Source organism: Coturnix japonica, chromosome 3 (genome assembly GCF_054131305.1).
Source record: "Coturnix japonica strain WE chromosome 3, WE-NBRP24, whole genome shotgun sequence".
Taxonomy (NCBI): domain Eukaryota; kingdom Metazoa; phylum Chordata; class Aves; order Galliformes; family Phasianidae; genus Coturnix; species Coturnix japonica.
The window spans coordinates 4,485,040-4,506,602 of NC_140665.1; the positions used below are offsets into that span (position 1 = coordinate 4,485,040).

A 21,563-nucleotide genomic window follows, 5' to 3' on the forward strand; every position below is an offset into this window, starting at 1 on the left:
AGAATGATTAGCCCCCAAAGAAAACAATGCTCAGTCTCTCAGACCTATAGCACTTCCAACAGCATTTACCGAGAAGCAGCTACTGCTCATTCAGACCTTGGGGCTTTGTGGACATTACATTGTGAGACACAACACATTACCACAAACCATGCTTCATTCACTCTTCCAGGAGGAAATAAAGAGCAAGGGTGGGAGGGCGGTGGAAGTGGTTCACTGGCAAGCTGGAGGTGAACACCTTATGAAAGGCTAAGCTTTTGCTGAGTAATACTGCAATCACACACAATGATTTACTATAAAAATCTTTACATTATATTACTGTTTCAAAAACAAATGGCAGCTATTTGACAGATGTTCGGAGGTTGAGAATTTCAGAAATGGCCTTTAAAATAGGCAGATTAATGAGCAGATGATGGCGAGGTAGCAAAGTTGCACAACACATGAAACTTAGCAGATGGCTCTGCAACTATAAAAATCTTGAGACTCCTAGATGAGATAGACAGAAAGAACACTTCTGCTATTTGCTTGAATTATTTCCGTCTCTCTCATATCTTTGGCAGTACTGATGATATCTTTTTTCTATTTTTAAATTGAAAAAACTTTCCAAATTTATCTTCCCTTCTGTTTTAAGCATAATGGATCTCATTGGACAAACTTTCTACTCTATCAACATGAAGGAAAACATTAGGGTGAACGTTTGAAGCTGCATATGCACAGCCCCATGTTTCCTTGGAAACAAGTGATTGCTCATCTCTCCACCAAAATAAATGGATGCATCAGTTCCAGCTTCCTACCAACATTAGTGCGTTGATTCAGGGCAGAAATTGTCATAACTCTGCTTGTGCCACTTATCAGCATTTGAGAAGCCAGCAAGATGGTACTGCTCATTAGCGTAGTTACAAATAAACTCTGATTAAGCAGCGGCAAAGCAGACCTCAGGAGAGGCTATCAGAGACACCATTGGTACTCTCTGCCCAAGGAGCCAGCAGAGCCATATGCATCCCTGGGTGCTCACGTGCAGCCATCTGGGGAAGAAGGGAAGCAGCACCTCCCAGTGCAGCACCTTCTGTTGGCTGTGCAGAGATGAAAAGCAATTGGAAGATAGGAATTTTAGCCCTGGATTATCTTTGACTGACCAACTCCAAGTTTAAAGAGTCTTCCAGACACACATTGTTGCTTGCTGGCATATTCCCACATTCACAGAAGGGGGTCTGGAATTCTCCCTTCTTCTGTCATTACTTCCAAGTGTTTCTTCCCCTAACCATTGCTTGTTTTCAAGTTTTTATGGGATTTAAAAGCACAAAAACAAATCAAACCAACAAAAACAGATTCCGAAAGTTGACATTGCCGTATTTCTAAATAGCACTTTACCTCAGACAATTCCAATATTGATTTACCACTATGTTGCAGGAATTTAACCTTTAACAGCAGAGTCACTGCAACGTTAGGCTAAGCACTTGTGACATTTCAACCTGCAACACAGACACCACAGTAAACAGAGCCAGGGCTGATTTCACAGGGAGGGCTACTACGAATATATAGGCACACTTCAAATGTTCTGCAATTTCAGTCTGTTGGTGGCACATACATTAGAAACTCAGCTACCAAAAGCTAAATTTCCTGAAAACTCCCTGTCATCTGAAAGATGGTCATGTCCCCTGACGTCTATTAATTGCACTGAAAATTTCCTCATTATTCAAAATGTCGATTATATGAACTTACTCAATGTCTCCCCTGACATTTGGATAATCGGGGTTGTATTGCATATGGGCCATTCTTGCAAATCTTTGAAGACAATTGACTACCCTCATGAGTAAAGGCTTGCCAGATCAAGCCGTATAAGACATATGAACAACATTCATCAAGAATAACTTCCAAATATGTTGTTGCATACGATCAAGTGTTAGTATCGATAGATGGACATCACAGTAATAAGACCTGAGCATACAGAACAGCTCTTTTCTAATACAGCATTACTAATACTTGATATTGATCAGCCAGCAAATCTGAATCCTCTTAGGCAACTTAACTGCTTTTTCTTTTGAGTGGTAGTATAAGTTTCAGAGAATCATAGATTTACCCAGGTTGGAAAAGATCATCAAGTCCAACCTCAGCCTAACCATAGTACCCTAATAACAACCCTCTGCTAAGTCATATCCGTGAGCATCACATCCAAACGGCTCTTAGACACATCCAGGCCACTCCACAAATGCATGATGGCTTAAGATTTTCAGCTAGCTTCCCTCCTCCCCTTTTAACTCCTCTGCACTGGTTGACCTCGTTTGTCATTCTTCAAAATCTGGATGGAGGCAAACTTATTAATATAAAGAAAACAAAGTAACCAATGCAAGTTTTCAGAAGAAAAATAAAACCAAGTTTCGAAGCTTGAGAGATTAATAGAAGTTTTTCTTTGCACACCAGTTATATTCTCTGTCCTCACAGCACTGAGGAACACCATAAATGCACCTTCGGTACAGATCCTTTAACATCTTCTGTGTGCCTAAGAAAACTAATAAGCTATTATTTGCAGACAAGCAATTTTTCTTCAGCTGGACAAAAGAATAAAGCCTGGATCCACAAGCACTTTTCTTCACAACTAACAATTCCTACAGTGTCAACAGCATTAAGAGCTGTAAACACCAGTCAGCCTTCACTCCATTACAGTCCCCCAAGTTTAACTTCTTAACTTCAATTGTTGTCTAGCTATATAGCATGAATACTGCAATTAAACTCCATGGAGGAAATAAGATGGCTTTACTCGTGTCCTACGGTTCCTCTAGGTTTATATTATGCTCCTTGGATCTCATATCACACACATCACATTTCAGCCTGACAGAAGTTTCTTGAGGAAGAAATGGACACAACAGGTCATAAATACAACCTGAGAGCACCTCATGTTTACACTGAATATTGTTCACACAGACCTAGTGGTATTGAGTCAGGCACATAAGCAAGAGCAGAGAATAGCATTCTTTGCTGACAAAGGCATAATATTAGGTATGTAGAGGCTTTATTTTTCTCTTGGATCTTTCACTTGATGTGAGCGGTGTATTAGTCTCCATTAGAAACAGGCCCATATGGCTAAAGGGCAGCACTGTATGACCTACAAAAAGTCATGCAGAAGGATGCAGACAAGCAAGCATCAGTGGGGTTAATCTTGAAAACACAATATATTAGAAGTTCTCAAATGCTGTTATTTTTCCATTTGTTGCAAACCCATAAAATTTTCAAGAGGCATCTTTTCAACTTGATATTATTTGCTAAATGCACATTACTGGTGATGCCTATCTAGGGATAAGTCCAGCACTCCAACACGATAATTTATTCCAGCAGCAGTGGAAGAAAGCAAGAAAATCACACTCTGTTCTCTAAGCATTATACATTTCGCATAAGGGCGTAAGCCAGGCACATCCAACCCATGGCTGGCAGCACAGCTCACACTGCAGCCTGCCCTGCCCCATGCCATCATGGCAGCTTCTCTGCCCTGCTGAGGGAGTCCTGGTCTAGCACCAGGCACACTCCCATCACTCCCAACAACATGTATTGGGGTGCTGTTAATGTTGTCTGGCCTGAAACCAGAGAAAGGGGAGGATGCAGTGCAGCACTAACTCAATTGATGGTAAATAATGGTACGTGTTTTGATACACTGGCCAAGCACAAACCCACAAACAGAGAAAATCATGCAGTCATCCTTTCTGCTTCCATAAAGGGATTTGAGAATAAAGTTTCAAGACTGCTGAAAACTCACCCATTTATATCTGTGACTCCATTTTCAGTAGATGCATAGAGTGGCAATCAGGCATTCAACTCAGATGCGATCGCGCCTCTCTACTAGATTCTTACAAGACCTCTCTTTCCAGAGAAAGATGGCCATCACCTCACAACCACACCTGATTTGGGTCATCTCTTTTCTAAGGCAGTATACACATTTGTGAACAATTATTGTCAAGGATGAAGCCCAAGAAGAATAAAACATCATCAAAAATCTGACAAATACCTCAAGAAATAGCTGAGAATTGCAGTCTGCCACAAAAACAGTAGACTACCCCATTAGTTTTGTGTTTTTGTTGACCTTTTTTAATGTCTTAATGAAAATAGAAACAGAAGTTTTGATACATATATATATATATATATATATATATTAACTCAACTATGTATTTTACAAAGGCTGTTCCAAAAGTAATGCCTCCTGTTCTATTACATCAACCCATGTTCGTGGGATGGTAGTGGAGGCTGAACCTTCTCATCAGTATCCCATTATATGTTATGGCAGATGGCAGCAGAGCAGCAGCCTGACATAAAAGTGCATGTGAGACAAGCTTGGAACTGAGTTCCCCTGTGCAGAAAAAGTTGCATGCACCCACTGACATTCATAAATGTTTGGTGAGCGTTTATGTAGACCAAACAGTGGATGCAGCATAGTGAGGGTGGGTGATGCATTTCAACAGCGGCAACAGTGACCACGGATCAGCTCCGCTGCAGGTTACCTCCAGGACCATCCAGTCCAAATGCCTACCTACTTATCAAGGAGAGTCAGCTCATCTATCAGTGCAGAAGATGTAGATGTCCACTGTTAACATCTCCATCCTGACCCCAGATGACTTGGCACAACCATAGGAGGATTGGGAGGGCACATCTTCAGAACGCTCCCCCAAAAACAGCATGTCCCCAAAAGTACCTTTGTAAAGTAAAGAAGCTGCAGTGGTTTTACTAAGCTCTACCCCATGTGCTAACAGAAGCTGTCATCATCATTTCACTCCCCCACAAAGAACTGCAGCTACAGTCTATGTGCAACCAATAAGTGGGCAAGGGCCAGGTATTAGTTTCTTTCTTCCTAGGTGTCATGGGGGAAGTGAGAAATTCCATTCTCACTACATTGCTTTCTGCTTAAGAAAAAAAAAAAAAATACAACCACAAAACTCACATAGAGAGGCTGTACAGAAAACATTTGCTTACTGAAGGTTTCAACTAGGGAGTTTCTCACAACTGCATCCCGTTTGCCTTCTCTGTTAATCATCACCTCGCTTTCTGGCCAGAAGAAGCATGAGAAATACACACAACAGGCCAATCTCCATCACATATCCTGAGTGCTGCACATTTAAATGCCATTTGCCAGCGTTTGAAGAAAGGCACACATACTTTGCATTAATAATAGGTGATGAATTCGGCTTGCAGTTCAAACTGATATTTACATAGCCAGTAGTCAAGTTAGCAGGAAACATGCAGCAAGACATGAGCTGATAGTACAGGCCATCGCTGAGAATACAGCCACCAATACTCTACATCAAACCCACTCTTCAGCATCACAATTCTCAGCCTGAACACTCATCCCAGTTCAGATGAACTCATAACTACTAGAAAGACAATAAATAAGATCTTCCTTTTGGAAGAACACTAGATCGCTCCATTAAGATTATTGCAGCTGCATAGCACTAATAAAGGCATATCACTTCGCTAATGGGACCATCACTTCCAAAAGATTCCTTCACTCATATGAACTTTATATCCATGCAGCCAATTTAAGTTCACTTGCTGCATCACACCAAATCATAGCCAGATATCTCACCACAGAAACTCTTTTACTTTCATATTCTGCAACCATATCCAACTTGCATTTATAGCTCCAGTTACAAACTTAGCTGCTATATAAGCAATATTTTCTGCCTAGTCTTCTATATTTTGAAAATTTATTAAGCCCATTTGATTGCTAAATTAATTTCTCAAGGCAAAAGAGCTGCATTTTGTTGCGTTTTTAGACAGACTGGCTTCCCCATCATCCCCCAGACCCTCCCTCCCCCCTTTCCCTCCTTCCCTTAATGCAATTTAGGTCACTTGAATACAGACGTCTCCAAACCATGGGTGCAACCAGAGTATCACACAGAAGTGACCTACAAAGAGGTCTGGTGGGAACAGAGCTGAAAATCTGAATCTTAAGGGATTTAAAGAAACATCATCTAATAAACATCATCCTTTCTCCCTACTCCAAAACAATCGCATTAGAAGAAGCCAAAGTGCACAGCTTCTTGGCTGCCATTGCTTTATTAATTTATGACTGCACATGGTAAATAACCTGAGCTAAAAAGAAAACAAATGTGTACAGAAAAGGATCTTCCTCTGCTATAAGCAGGCAACAAAGAGGCTCAAATGCACAGAGGAAGTCCGAGTTACCACCACCTTATTTTTCAGTCGCAAAAGCTTGTAATTTACCCCCCAAAAATTCAACTCCATACATTTTGGGTTTACAGGCAGTTCTCAGAGGAATCTGGAGTGGAATAAGATTCATCCCGTGGAAATCTCCTGACAGACGGTAGAGTTGCAGCCCAGCCTTCTGCCATCCATCCCTTAGGCAACGTGCTAAGTTACTGATCATTGCTCCTTACCTCTGTGCTTTGGCTCCTCACTTAATGCACATTTCTGCAGTGATTAATAACTGCACACAATCCCAGCTGAAAGCCTCCAGTACGTACATATATACATACAGGCACGCACACATAAAAAGCAGCTCAGAAAAAACCTAGTGTGCACCCTATGCAATACCAACTTTATGGAAGGTGAGGTTCAATTGAAGCACCTTCCACTACACATGGAGGGGAAAAAGCACAGGCTTTAGGATTTGAGAGCAAGAGCAAGACATTAACAAACAAGGCTGTATGTATGTGACTGTAACAGCCACATCTCCAGTATCCTTACACAAAGGTCTTGAAGGAGGACAATCATGCTTTGAAAGCCAGAGATTCTTTTACATTCTCAGATAAGGCACAGCAGTTAACACAGCAGGACTACAGAACTATTGGGTATCTAGAAACACTGAAGGACTGAAATCAAAGGAAGTACTAAATTAACAAAATTGTCAGACATATTGCATGCAAGAGGCCATCTTTGATGTTTCTAAAGTTGCTACATCAAAGGGTCCTGTAGTTCTTGCTGGAGCAACTAACTACAAATATCCAATCCAAAGACATATGACTAAGGGTTAGTCACACTTAAAGTCATTTTAAGACCATTTTAAAACCTCACAATAATTGGATGCAATATGTAATAAGACACAGGATGAGAAAGGACTCTTAAGTCACTGAGCTTACACTCCAGCTACCACACCTTCAGTTGCAAATCCAGGGAAAACAACCCCCAGTTCCAGCAGTCAGTTTGATGGCAACATTTTTGACCTTCTTTTCTCAATATCCATCCCTTGATGGCCAACAAATACTTGACAAATCATGAGGGAGTACAGGTCTCTTAGATACCTTGTGCAACGTGATAGAAAATACAATAAAAACAGCATGGTCCCAGACTACAAGTGAGAATTTGCTCAAATGCAACAGCCATAGACACAGAAATTAAGGTAAGAAGGTAATTACCACTAAAAAACCTCAGGTATACAGGGATCTCCAACAAAAAGCCCTTGCCTCCACCACTAACCCTTAAATGAGATCTGGGAAGGGGTAGAGCCAGGATCCACCCCTTCCACTCAGATGTACTGCATGCACCTGAGCTCCCTTGATTTGGCCCTGCCTTCCCACCAGGTGCTCAATCACTGGTTCAAGCTGTGACAGCATTTCTGCTACACCTCACATTTTGCCCTTAATTTAGGGCTTAGCATTTGAGTAGATCTTGAGGTAGGGGAGAAAGATCAAGAAAGATCCAGGCACAATTTCAGAGACTTGGTGCTCCTCTCCCAGGTTTTGTTGCTTGGCCTGATACCTCTCTAGCTCCTGTAGCTCCACTTTTCATGAACAGCCTTATAAGTGAGCCCTGAGAGCTTTCCTGGATGGCTAAAAAGACCCCTGGCTTTAGCGTGAGGATGGGAAATTTATGAAATAAAATCTTCCAAGCAATTCGAGTCCATCTTCTGTACATTTTATCTCATTGGAATACACCAAAACCGATTTATTTTCTGTTCATTACCACCATTTCTCAAAGAAAACTGGCTCTGCACAGGTTTGCTCTTTTACATGGAGAGCACAACATACCTACTCATAGCAGTAGGGGATCATCTGCCCGTTCTATGCTCCAATTGTTTTTAGACCAGTAGATGAGACCTAGCAGTTTTTATTTGCTTAATTAGGATAACCCAATCCAGGACTGATTTTGCCATGTTTGATTTTCATAGGGCTGAACTACATAAAGTAAGCTGGATTCTTCTGGCTCGGTCTTGCCTGCTAACCTGAGGTGCTTTTTTTCTAAACCTAAAAGGCAGCGATGAGAAATGGACGCCTGCAGAGGATGGCTGAATGTACCTGCTGGCACAGCTGTTCTCAGGAGGAGGGGTCTCTCTTATCACTGGCAAGAAAGGCTGCCAAGAGCAAGCAGACTCCTGTATTACTCACCTCTGCCAAGTACTTAATTTCAATGTAAGATAAAGCCAGCCTACTGCTACAGGACACTTTTTAAGGAGTTTGTCCCCAAAGTAGCAAGCAACTGACCTCTGGATGTTGTGAACATCAGAAAACAGGACTACTTTCCTCCAGAGAAATAAGCCCTACCTCTCCATATTGTGCCAAACAAAACCTCTGTAAATTCCTCTCCCTATGTTACACAAGGCTGTTTTTCCTTTCAGTAGCTGTCAGATGCTCTGGCTGTCTGATATTGTGATATTATTTTTTTCTCACTGTTTTCAGAACTCGGAGGTCTGGCAAGGTAGAAGCCTGTACAACAGTACAATGTAATTAAAGCACGTAAATCTAATTCTTTCTTACTCTTATGCTGTACATGAGCAATCATGATGTCTTTAGCAACAATAGCTTTTGCCACAACCCCAGGGGCAAGAACCCAAGCCATATGCACGCTGGAAAAAAAGGTAACCTCAAGTTTCCTCTTCATAGCTCTGATGTGGAACACCGCAGGCACATTTAGTCAATTGTCCTTCAAACATTCTTTTGTACGTTTGGCTTTTTTTCCCCTTTATGCTTGAGAAGACCTCAGAGGCTCAGCTTTGGGGAATGTAGCAGAGTCAGACTTTTATGTTCGTTTCTGTTAGCTGAATTTTTGTTGTAGGCTTCTGTTGGGAAATGTCATATTGTTTCACGACCTTAGTTTCATGTGCAGTGGAAGCATTCACACTAGCTATCTTTCCTTCCTAGGAAACCACGTTTCCTTAAATGGCTGTCACCCAAAGAAACTGGCAGTAAACCCAGAGAAGTAGGTAGATTGCAAGGTTAATTATGTATGGGGTGGGGATAATGTCTGCATTCTCCTCTTCGTCATACTATTTTCTCTGGCAAGATGTTCTATATTGACATTAAGTACTGGGAGGAGAACGCGTCAGAGCAGTGAATCCAGAGCTGTGAGAATCCCATGCAATGCTGCTTCATACACATAATGCTGGAAGGTTTCATGCTTGAGCTGAAAGCACAGCATCTAGAGACACTCTTCTGCTCTAGGAGACTGAGCAAGAGAAACATACCATAAAAGCACGTTGCTGAGGTGAGTAGGTGTTAGACCCAAGCCTTGTAAGCTAAAAGCAACATCTCATAATCTCTGCTAAATGTAATGGGTAGCCAAAGTAATGAAGCTAACCCAGGCATAATGATTAATCTTAGTGTGAGTCGTGACCCTGGCAGCTGCATTCTGAACCAGCTGCAATCTATATAATGCATTCCCAGGAAGACCAGACAACAAGGAGTTGTATTAGCACACAGTGCAGATGGTATGAATGCATGTACTAGCAGACTCAAGCCTAGCCAAGGAGAGCAAAGGTCTTCATTTACTAATATTCTTAAAAGGATAGCAATTTGTCTAAGATATTTATTATGCTTATCATAATCAAAGAGCTTGATTTCTAGAATTAATCCTTTTATTGCTAACAAAAAATATTACCATGAAAAAAAGGTTACTAGAGTGAATGCAGTCTCTGAGCAATGCATAGGATTAGCCATAAGCAATACATTTTTCCTTCTCCTCCCCCAACACAATGTCAGGGTCACATAAAGTCAAAACACTAAATATAGGACATTAGTGGAAAGCAAAGCAAGCTTGTCTGGCCACAATGGAAACACAACATAAGGCTCCTTGCAAGGTAAGCCCATCTAAGCAGCATGATTAGGCTAAGACTAGCAAGCAAGAGACTTGTTAAATCAAAGAGTATCTGAGCCTTAACCCAGCTCATTGTTTATGTGATTCGTTCTGGAGATCCAAATGGGTTATTGCAGGAAGAAGAATCAGGGCAGATAGATTAGGAGCAGGATCCTCAGGAGAAGATTCATGAGCCTGAAAGCATTTAAAGGATGGATTTCCATTTAGGAAAGGCAAACAAATGTGTTTACTTAAATAAGAGCAATCTGAACTACCAGATATGGGATTATTATGACAAGTCTGGTAGATGCAGGAGGGTTAGAACCACCTTCTTCATCCTGCTCATTGGTATGGTGCAGAGAAGTTTGTGCATGCCTGTAAATTGAACAGAACAGCGGGTTTAATCAGATAATGGATGCTGATAATGAGTTCCTTTTGATCGCCATCCATTGCTTCACTTTAAAGCATAGTTTGACATAGAGTTTTTGAACAAAAACCCAGCTCTACCATCTCCTCCAAAGCTGTCTGTCACTGGAGCAGCTGCACACCAGCCACACTCACACCGAGATGTTCAGGCTGACTTCTGCTCTGCAGTGCCATTCAGAACCCGTATGGCAAGTGAGACCAACTGGGAACGGTGCCATAAAATTTCATTTGCTGAAGAGGCTTTTTTTCTAAATTAAACTAGTTAGAACTAAGCTGATTCATAGGATCACAGTGCATTTTTTAAAACTCCATTCTATGGACCTAAGCAATTTTCTTGTTGCTTGAAAAACATAAACCTATCCATTAGGCCTGTCTTAATGTTCAGCAGCTCTTCAGTAATGCTACAGCTAGCAGCTGTCAATATAGTGTGCCTAGATGATCCAAATAAAATGGAAGCATCTGCAATAGTCATCAAATACAAAAAGACTGAAGATACTGGTGTAGCAGAACTCGCATGAGAAAACCAATTAAATGTCTTTATTCTGCAAGCTGGTTTGGCCCAGCTAGGGACAGTGCCTGCATTTGGCTTTAGACTGATGCAGGTACTGAGCCTGGAGCTTTTCCACTTATATAGAGGGGAAAAAAAAACAACAGTTGTCAGTAAGCTCTAAAATAGAGGTGATAAAAATGCTTTCCACTGTTTTCAGTGTCATTCTAGGCATCATTTTGGAGTCTCCCCATCCTTAGCTCACTGTAAAACAAACGTCAGCGTTGCTTTATCCTCTGCAAGTTCACAGGATTCTGCCAGAAGAATAACATGAATTGTTGTATGAATCTGTCCTGGCTGTCAAACACCTGCTGCATCCCACTGTCCCCTAGGAATGGCTGTCCAAACAACTCCTGAACTGATATTTGGGCCCAAAGTAGGAGGCAGAGGCTGGAAATACAGAAAAGCAAGTATGACTTTAAATCACACTGGCTCAAGCTTAGCATAGTTTCTGGGGAGTAACTGGATCAGGAACACACCACACTATGGACTCCCATCTCACAGAAAGCTCTTCTTTGGAAAACCTGTTTCCTATACACAGCAGGTATTCATAAATGGACATGCTCCTATCCTCCCAAGTCTCTTGCAGGCTTTAATAACAAGCAGAATGCCCTAATCCTTGGGCTTCTCCACAACAGAAACTATAAAGAGGATTCCTATAAGAGATATCACAAGTGAAGGTGCAATACAAACCAGAACATACCTAAAAGAGCTCTGCATTGTTCATCTGTAGTTATGCTCACCCTCCCACTCCCTGTAACAGCAGGTTATTATTCACCTACAGTAACATCTGCTCCTTTGCCACAGTCTCACCAGTGTCAGAGCTGTGCTGGAGCAACTCCTATATCCCCTTCCAGGAAAATCTCCAGCGAGGCACAGTATTATAATGCCCTGACCACTGAGAGTTTTATACACCAGATGGATACCTCCAACCAGAGCACTTTAAGCACATACACCCTACAAATTAAAGCAATCAGTCAGCCTCAAAGAGGGCAAGAAATACTGGCAGACTTTTTTTTTCTGCCAAAAAAAAATTCAGTTTCACAATAAAAGCTTCAGTGCCAGGCTTTGAAAACACAGAACTGTTTCATTTTTAGATCTGTAATTCTAGTTTCAGTTTCCTTGCTTTGTCTGTATTTTGCAGCATGTTCAACTACTAACATTGATATGATTTCTTCAGCATTTTAGAGTATCAGAGGCCCAGCTTTAAAGATTCGAAACTTGTTTTTAATTCAGAGTTTCTTTTTTGTTTCAAATTATTTGTCACTCTTCCCAGCCCAATTTCAGCCTCTGCCACAGAAAAGTGGTTATGTTTCCTCAGCACCTCTGTGCAGTCTCTATCAATGCCTCTCCAACCCATATAACTTGTATCACTCCCTTCAGCATTTACCAGAGGTTAATTCACCCCTGGTAAGCCAAGCAGGTGTTCAGGTCCTTGGGGAATTACTCCCCATTCCTGAGAGATGCTGAATTGTCTCCCTGGAAGCCATCGGGCATGGACATGTTCTCTGTCAGGGCACAAGAAAAGGGCAACCTGGAAAGGGTAAGCGAAGCAAAGACACAATTCATGTAGTCCTAACCCCAGGGGCTGGTCATGAAAATGATGTCTATACCAGCTAGAACCCTCCACAAATAAGAGAAATATACCTGCCTGGCAGCAGTTCAAGGTCCCAGCTGATACGACTCAAGGTGGCACAAGTCATTTAGTGGAGACCACAGCAATGCATGCCAAATTTGTTCCACCACTCTTTCACTCTTGCATCACACCACGGTGCCAAAGGTGAGATAGCAGCAGTTTACTTGCTATGCCCCTCAGTTTCTTCCGTCCTGGCTTTCAGCATCTCATTCGATAGCAAGCTGCCAGAGTTTAAACAATCTCAGAGGCACTCACAAACCATATCCTTTTTTGTTGTTCATTTTACAAAATTAAAAACATTAAACATTAATGTCTCTTGAGTTTCCTCTCCCCCTCACCCCTCCCACCTCCCAAAGTAAAATATGTTTCTGTGATTCCACATCAGAAGGGAACAATACTCTGTTGTGCCCAATACTTTGTGGGTGTGGGTGTTTTCAGGAACCACTTCTGAGAAGAAATCCCAGAGGTTATTGTAATCATTCCTTTCACTCCTGGGTACTCAAGCGCAGAATTGCCTGCAATCAATTTGCTCTTGTATCCAAGTATTAAACTCTCTGTGTATAAAAGTATCACAAGCACTTTCTATATTAATCTATGTAGCAATGTTCTAAAGAGCTTTTTATTATGCTGCAAAGAAATTACAAGGCAGAGCAAAAGCCACTAAAGCCTACTTGAGCATTACCACCAAGCACCAAGGTTGGGTCGGATCCTCAGCACACTCCAGCCAGCGTAGTGCAACAGCTCTGACTGCATTCACCAGCTCTTCTCGAGCCAAATTCAGGTATACATCCCTGTAATGCAGCCCCATAAGCCTACCTTAATCTTACCATAAGGAGGATTACAAAACTACAAAAAAAGAAACCTGTCAGGAAATTAGCACACTTTTAATAGAAAGCATATGGACAGAAAGGTGCTGATTGCTTTCCAAGTTCATTGTTGGGGTGGGTTTTTTTTTCTACTTCTATATCAAAGATTTGGATCAACAAAGATATCAGTGCCACAGACTGTCCAGCCTCATAGAGGCTCCAAGTGCCATTTCCCTGAATGTTAAGGCACCAACTCTGAAACTCATTTCTTTGTGAACACTGAAGCAGAAACAACACTGCTTCTGCACTGAAAACATACAAACCTGACTGAAACAAAACCAGTTCAAGACTTAAGTGATTATACTCAAACGTTCTGCAAACCAATGAAAATACACATTCCCTCTGTTCACTACGACGTGTGGAAACTTGTGCTGGCTGAATTTGATCCAAATATCTTCCAGGGAGATTCCTTAGCTCTGCATTAATCCTTCACATCAACCCTAATCCTCTAAGTAAACTGTTTGCATTTTGCAAGTTTTCATCGTAAATGACAAGGAATTTTAGGTTAGAGATAACACGAAACACAACAATGTAAGAAAGGAATAAATAAAGAAAAGCTATTCAGGGTCTGACAGCACTGGATAAGTAAGCAATATGACCCATAGGGCAAGAATAAGAACAAGCACGAACACGGGGATGTAAGCTGCAGATTTTATACAAGGTAATATAGGTTTGAGAGAGTTGTAAAAGCAAGCCACACAGTAAGTAAATGCAGCTGTAACTGGAGTTTTATGACAGTGAGAGATTCCCCGAGTAGAAAAGAAGCAACTCAAAACTGAAAACTGTTGAAAACATGTGGGATCTCTGTTCTGCCCTAGGATGTTTGAGTGGACCAAATGGCTCACATGCTGATTGGAGAGTCCAGAAGTATGTCCAGTTGGGTCAAATCCTGCAGCATCTCAGAACGGCCTCAACACTCACAAATGAACAGAGCAAATGGTCAGCACACCTTCCTACAGGTTTAACCCAGCTCCAGAGATTTCTCTTACACATTGCACGGTGTCCTTTCTAAGTGAGCTCCGCATTTCTAAATAGCCCATTTATGATAAGAATCCTACATGATAATAGATTTAGGAACACGTGTGTGACTTCAAAGGAAAACACATCTCTTCTCTGATAGCCTTTCAGAGCAATGGTACTCATATTTTCATAGAGTGGCAATCTTTTCCTGGAAAATGTTATTGACAGTGATCACAGAGAAGTGACATTCTTTAAGTAGATCACTTTTCAAGGTATTGTAAGGAAATTCATGGGTGGTTTTAAGCTACAATTCAAATTGCTATCTATAGATCGGCATCACAATGATGTTTATTAACCGTTGCATGAAAAGCGAATCTTCTGAATTTGTGAAATTGAAAACGGACGTGAATGAATGAAAAACACACTTTCAATTCTGTTCCAGTGTACTACAGAGCACAGAAAGAAAATCGGCACATCTCTAATGTTTATATTTATGCACCTGCAACTCAGAAAAGTTATGAATACAACAGGGATTCTCCTGTTACCCTTTTTACTTTCATCATTCACACATTTGCAAACACAGACCTTTCAAGCCTCCAGGGCAATGACAGTTCTTCCAGCTGCACAGGATCCACTGGTTTTCAGAAGGCCACGGGGACGAACAAAAGGGTCAGCCAGGAGCTCTCCCTCAGCAGCCACAGAAGTCCCTGACCTCAGGGCTCAGCTCTGCATGCTCTGAAATCACAAGCTGCTGACTTAGGGCTCACAGAGGCAAACCCACAAGGGATGCTATCAACTAAAGGCCTCTAAGGGAGCAGAGGCACATGAACAGAGAACAGCAGATAGACCCCTGCACACAAGTCACCCATGTCTGGAGGTACACAAACTCCATGGATGTACATCACACACTTTGAGCTCATGGCTTATCCTGCTCAGACAACTGTTTGCAGGTAAAGTAGGCAGAAGTGACTGGCTTTCAGGGCAGTCCTTTCTCCTTTGGTCTTCAGATTCAGCACTGCACTCTTTCCTGGTGATCTTAAATGTCCAGCAGCTCAACTGCACTGACACATATAGAAAACACCCAGATCTTTTCCTCCTTTTTCTGATGAAGCAGCAGGCAGAGCAGCAGCAGGGCCTTCTCCTGTGAGCTGGGAGATGTAAGTTTATATCCTCAGCACTTAATTATTTCCCAAACATCCCAGCTTCACCAGCATTTTAAAAGAGTATCCTTGTGTGCTTCTTTCATCACATGGCTATTGGTATCTGTCAAGCTGTCGGAGAAATCTTCTGAGTAAAGTCTACAGGTTCTAGAAAGCACACAGGACTTGGGATGGTCTTTTTCTCTTGCTAGCTCCTTTGGTGGGATCCTGCTTCTGATACACACTCCAGCAAGCATGTAGGTATGCAGCACGGGGCCCTGTTTGAGGAGGCAGGTGCCATAGCACCTTTCCTTTTCACTGTACCTGCCTATCCTGATTCCTGGACCCTCTGCCCCTAAGCACAGGCTTGAGTTCAATGAGGACAGCATCATTTCTTCCCTTTTTCTTCCATTCACACACACTGCCCTCCTAAGTGAAATATCAAGGATCAAGACTGCCTACCACACATAGCACACATCTGGAGTTTTAGAATAGCAAAGCACGAGGTTGGTGCTTTGTAACAAAAGGAGAGCTTTCCATGCAAGACAGCATGCCACAGGATGCACGCGGTGCCACAGCATGCCGATATATCAGGAGACTTCCTTCACAGTGGTTCAAAGTTTGATGTGAAAAGACAGTGGCTAACATGGATTCCATCCTAACTAAAGTCAGGCTGTAAGCATTATTTGAACATGGGGTTTTTAATGTGTGGTTTAATACATCTCTACTTTGTAAACTGAGCACTTTTCAAAGCAAGCTCCAGAATCCTACAGAGCTGTCTTTAGGGGGGCTTTGATCTTTCCAGAGCACCTATCTTGTGTGTCTGTAATTGCTCTAGTTTAACAAGGCTCCATAGCACTTCAAGAAAGGGAAAGAAATAAAGAAGAATCCTTTTATTAAGGCTGTAAACCTGAGTGACCGTAGTGATGGAATGTGCTGCTGTGGGTACTCCATAATTCCCTTGGAAAAAATAAAACACCAAACAACAACAAAAACAACAACAAACAACAACAAAAAAAAAACCCAGAAACAACACAAAAGAAGAATCTTTGCAATGGAATGAAATATTTATAAAACATGTTGCCGATGTCCCAGGTGGTATGAAGAAGCCTTGTGGTATGCTGAAAGGCTTGATCTTTCTAAGTATTATGAATGTTGATTTAAATGATTGGGTGAAAGCTGAGGAAGTTATGGCTGAAATTTTGGCTAAAGATGACAGCTCTGGGTTTTGAGTTGCACAAAGAAGTCTGAGGGATTAAGCCAACAAAACCCACTCAAAGATATCCAGTTTCAAAAAGGGTAATCTTCGTATCAGTGATTCACACTCAGACAATGGTGAGGATTCCTCATTACTCTGACTCTGCCATATTAATCTTACTTTACAAATACATGCAGTGATTTATATCATGTTTAATTAACTGATTGAGGGCTCCTGTGGTAAAATGGCATCACATTAAGCTCTGTCCTTATGGCAAATGCGAATCACATCTTTAGCCTTGCAAGAACAAAATACCATGGGATTCACTGATGACAGGATGCAGGAATCGAAATAAGGTCCCTCCTGTTGTTTGAGAATCCAGTGAGGGTGGTTGCCATATGCTCATCATTTCCAAGGGAAAAAAATGACAGGATAGAAGAAAGGACTGCTCTAGTTCTTCCAATATGTTCAAATCTCAGATGAAAATGATTGTACAGCAGTTCTGTACCGAGGCCAAGTTTTACATGAAAGTGCACAGCAAACTTTCAGAAAGCTTATAATGAGAGATTTTTTTAATGTGATTTTGTGTGTGTGTTTAAATAAACTGTGAAATGATTCCTTTCTTCAGGATGAAAAGGAAAAAAGAAAAATCAGAGAAAAAGATGAACTGAAAAAAAAAAAGGCTTCTTTGCCAGAAACATAAGACAACATAAAATTAACTTAGCTTTTGCTATGAAGAGTTATTCCCCTCTAGCACTCACAACCTGTTTTTGAAGATAAAAACTACAACTGTTACTGTTTGATAAAATTAGATAGTGTATATAATAAGCTGTTACCATTACCAAGATTAAAAGCCCTGTTTATGTTATTGCAAGGTTTCTTAAAATTCAAAGAGCATTTTATTTATAAAAGCTGTCGTATTAAGAGACCACGCTTTTTACACTAACAACGAACCTTATACCCAGTAAATTCCCCAGCTACTGACAAATTATATGAGACACAGCTTGCTCCCAAGAATTCAGTGGGTTTTTTTGCAATTTGTTTCTATGGCAAAGAGGATCAGCAGTGGGGTGGAAGAAGCGGGTTTCAAGTTTTGCAAAGATTTGATGAGATTGCAGCAGCGTTCCCGTTCCTCCCTTGGACCGAGACTTTGTGAATTCTATACACTAGCACGAGAGACAGACAGACAGTGTTTATAAGCCTGGTTAAGTAGAGCAGCTGCTCAGTGCTACCTGCTTTGCCGTTCTCCCATTTTACACATTAGCCATCAGGTCTCAGGCTAACCTGACACACAATGTCTCCAGATCTTCTGCTGCTGTCTTCTGTTCCACTCTGCATAAACAGTTAAATGCCTCAGCTAACGTTCAGGGTACTCACTCTGCAAAGCTCACGTTCAAGTCCCTAGGCCTGAACCTTGATTTTCCACATTCCAGGTGAGTTCCCCGCCGGTGGCGCTACCTGATACTCCAACTTTGCCATCTCCTCCTGGTCGCGACCAGAAATTCCATCCGATGGCTGACAAATCTCTTCTGATGAAAGTGTCTTTGAAATCGATACCCGCCTGCAAAAAAAAAAAAAAAAAAAAAAAAAGAAGTTTCAGTTTCCTCAAACCAGCCTTTGCAATCAAAGAAACTGAAAATTCCCAACCCTTCTTCTAACCCTTTTTGCTGGTGGGTAAAACCATGCCACCTCTATATGGCTGGGCACATGCAGCAATGCAGCCCAAACTGAGGAGCGCCTGCTTTGCCCACAAGGCAAGCTGCAATCCTACAAAACATGCTGAAGAGGTGGCTTGGTAACACGGTGCTCCTGTGCCCCTCTTCATCCTTTATCAGAAGTCAATGTGCTTCACTGCTGCTAGAAACATTAGTGTGGTTTTGTGATTAGAAAGGTTATATACGCTTTACAGCCAGCCACTTTATCCTGCCCTTGTTCAGATCCCTTAAAACTGAGTAGAAACAGGGTAACCATTTGCCCTTTACGAAATACATAAACTCTGACTCTCATCATATATCTTTTTAGAATTTCACCACATAGCAACTGCCCCCTCCCTTCTCCCTTCCCCCGTTAACTACATTTGATGTTTTAAAAGGCTTTGAAATTGTTTCCCAAACGTGAAGCACTAACAGGATGTAAAAACCAGCTTGGCTGGTACTTAGGAGGATAACTGCTGTCCCAATAGCAGCAAATAAACGCGTAACATGTCATACCTTCTGTTCATAATTCTGAAGCTTGCAGTGATTTTAACACCTGTGACATCAGTCCACAATCATTTGTGATAATTTATGAAGATATGAGGTATATTTTTAAATCTAAAGGGTCATTCAGCAAGTACTTTGTTTTAAAATAAGGAATTCATCACAATTCACAGCACCGTCCTGTGAGATAAAAAACGCATGTCTCAATATTCTTCATTCTGACACCATGCTAAAAGCACCTCCACAATCAATTCATGTAGAAGAGAAAGCTGATTCTGAATGACCAGATGTTGAGAAACAGGTATAGGCACTTTTATGCTACAGAGAAGTATTTACTCTTAAAAACTATTCTTAATTGTACTGTTTTAAAAGGCATTCACATGTTTAAGAGATATTTATATGTAATGTGAAATATCCTAAGCAGTGTGTGATTAATTATTTTTAGGCTATTTTTAGCATATATTAATTAACTATTCTGGAGGCTGGACTGTATTTCACCTAAAAAAATAGCTTGCATTTGAATTGCCTAATATTTAGAGTGAAGCCTTCAGCAGTGGAAAGAGCACCTTAAGCCATGCGAAGGTCAAAGTAAACCTTCGTTTTAAATATTTCAAATTGTTACACCTCTTGCTTTGAGATAATATGACATTTACAGTAATTGCTGAGGAATTCCAATTGCTTTCAGAAAATGCTGCTTCTTTTGCAAGTAGCTCAAAAACAGAAAGGTGCATAGGACAGTGCACTGCTGGAGACAGTTGGCAAGGAGATGCAATTAAATGTGAGTTTGATGATACACAATGTACTGGACCAACATTAAAAAGACTTCCTCGTGTTTGACTATTTACCAGTTTTGTCTTTAAATAATATTCTTCTTTTGGCATGTAATGTATATCTGCTTGCACTAAACATAATTTATGAATATTTTAACACATGTGTACTCAGTGGGGTGTATTATCATACTGATATAAATAGAATTAATGAGCAGTCAACCTGCCACATGTCATGACATATGACAGGGCAGCCAGAGCATGGGAATAATTCTTTCTGTTTCATATTAAAGCTTCTTTTCCCAGTTGAATTTTTGTTCCCAGATGCCAACAGACCTAATTTTCTAAGGACAATTTACAAAAATAGTAAGAAATGACAAACCTGGACTAATTCATCTTGGTTCACTTCAAAGAATGCTTATTTTAATGTCCTTTTTAATGCACAAACAGATAAGAAGTTTCAGTTAAATGATAGATATTTTTGTAAGAGGGGTTTGATATCTGCCTCAGCTTTTGTCCCCAGGAAGCAGGCGTTTTATTTGTTGTTGGTTTCTGATTTGTTTCAGTGTCATGTTATCTGTTTATGCTGTCCGGGGACTAAAATACAGTAACCATCTAAATGCAAAGGTGACGTGTGCTGTCATTTCAGTGCAAAAGGAAACAGAGATGCAGATAATATCGATAATACCAGTTTCACCAATGATTTGTTGTAGTTTCAAAGGCTAGGTAACAATCTGCTAACCAAGACTGATCAGATTTATTTTAATAAAGACATAGCTAAGTTGACAGGACGTGCCAAGCATAAGGCAGGGCCATACTCCTGTTTGGCACCTTATTTTGTAAGAGAAATAAACTGTAATAAATGAACTGCAATATCACTTCTATTCACAAGAAGTTGTTTGTCTCATTAAAGGCCAAGGGTCATAATAAAATGACCAAGTTAACAGTATCGATCGGATTCCCAGCTAACATCTAATTAAAGATAAACTTGAAAAGTTTTCTTTGCAGCCAAGAATACTGCAAATGTTCTCTGATGCTGCAGCACTGAGGTGCTGTAAATAATAATACAGTGAGAGAGGGAGTCTGCTTTTTCTCCTTCTTGGTTTGAAGCCACTCTTTTATTCATCTCAGCACTCATGAATCTTTGAAGTCATGACTCATGACTCGTTCTTCATCCCTAACAAGACAGTCTCCTAAAGATGGATCTAGTTCAGGTTCGAAGACTTAAAAGAAGTAAAACGGACTTATCTTGGGACAAGGAAACCCTACAAGGTTTTGTGCTTCACGGCAGAGCAGTAGTATCTCTCTTGGGAAATCCAGCTCTGACACACTCAAAGAAAAGGGGCACCATCTAGTGCTTTTTTGGAGGAAAAGCTGCTAGTGCTGGTAGGGGTGTAGCGGGGAGGGTGAGGGGGGGAGGGAACACAAAAGGGCAGGGAGAAGAAATGACACTCCATTTTTTTTTTTCAAAAGACAAAGAAAACCTGTTGGCCTGTTTCATCTTCCATTTTGAGGCACTGCAGTATTTAGCTCCAGGCTGTAAGTAAAAATTGTCAGCTTTCACAAGGTGGAAGGAAGGAGTCCCAACAGCTAAGATAATATATACAATTTAAAATGGAAGGGGGGTTGGCATACAGGCATTATTCTGCTCAATAGGTATTTCTTCTGTCTATTAATGCACTTAGGCTGATAGGGAAATGTTTTCTTCGTTATACATTCTCTCTTTTATTAACCTAAAAGTAACCCTTTTCAAGTCGTAGTTCTTCCATGGGAGACTATATTGTGCTGTTAATATTCATGGCAATGTTCATACAAATA

General features: G+C 41.0%; 1 protein-coding gene across 3 annotated transcripts in view; it reads right to left on the reverse strand.

Annotated features, from left to right (window-relative positions):
* The window catches only part of LOC146761228 (uncharacterized), a 415,444-nt gene that overhangs the window by 226,473 nt on the left and 167,408 nt on the right, over positions 1-21,563 (reverse strand). For 2 of the 3 annotated variants that reach the window (XM_085540934.1, XM_085540935.1), the window contains one exon: positions 18,239-18,341. In XM_085540934.1, the coding sequence (XP_085397060.1) occupies positions 18,239-18,341 (103 nt within the window). Of the gene's footprint in view, positions 1-18,203; positions 18,342-18,990; positions 19,159-21,563 lie in introns of those variants that run through there. The other variant, XM_085540936.1, reaches the window with a different exon arrangement.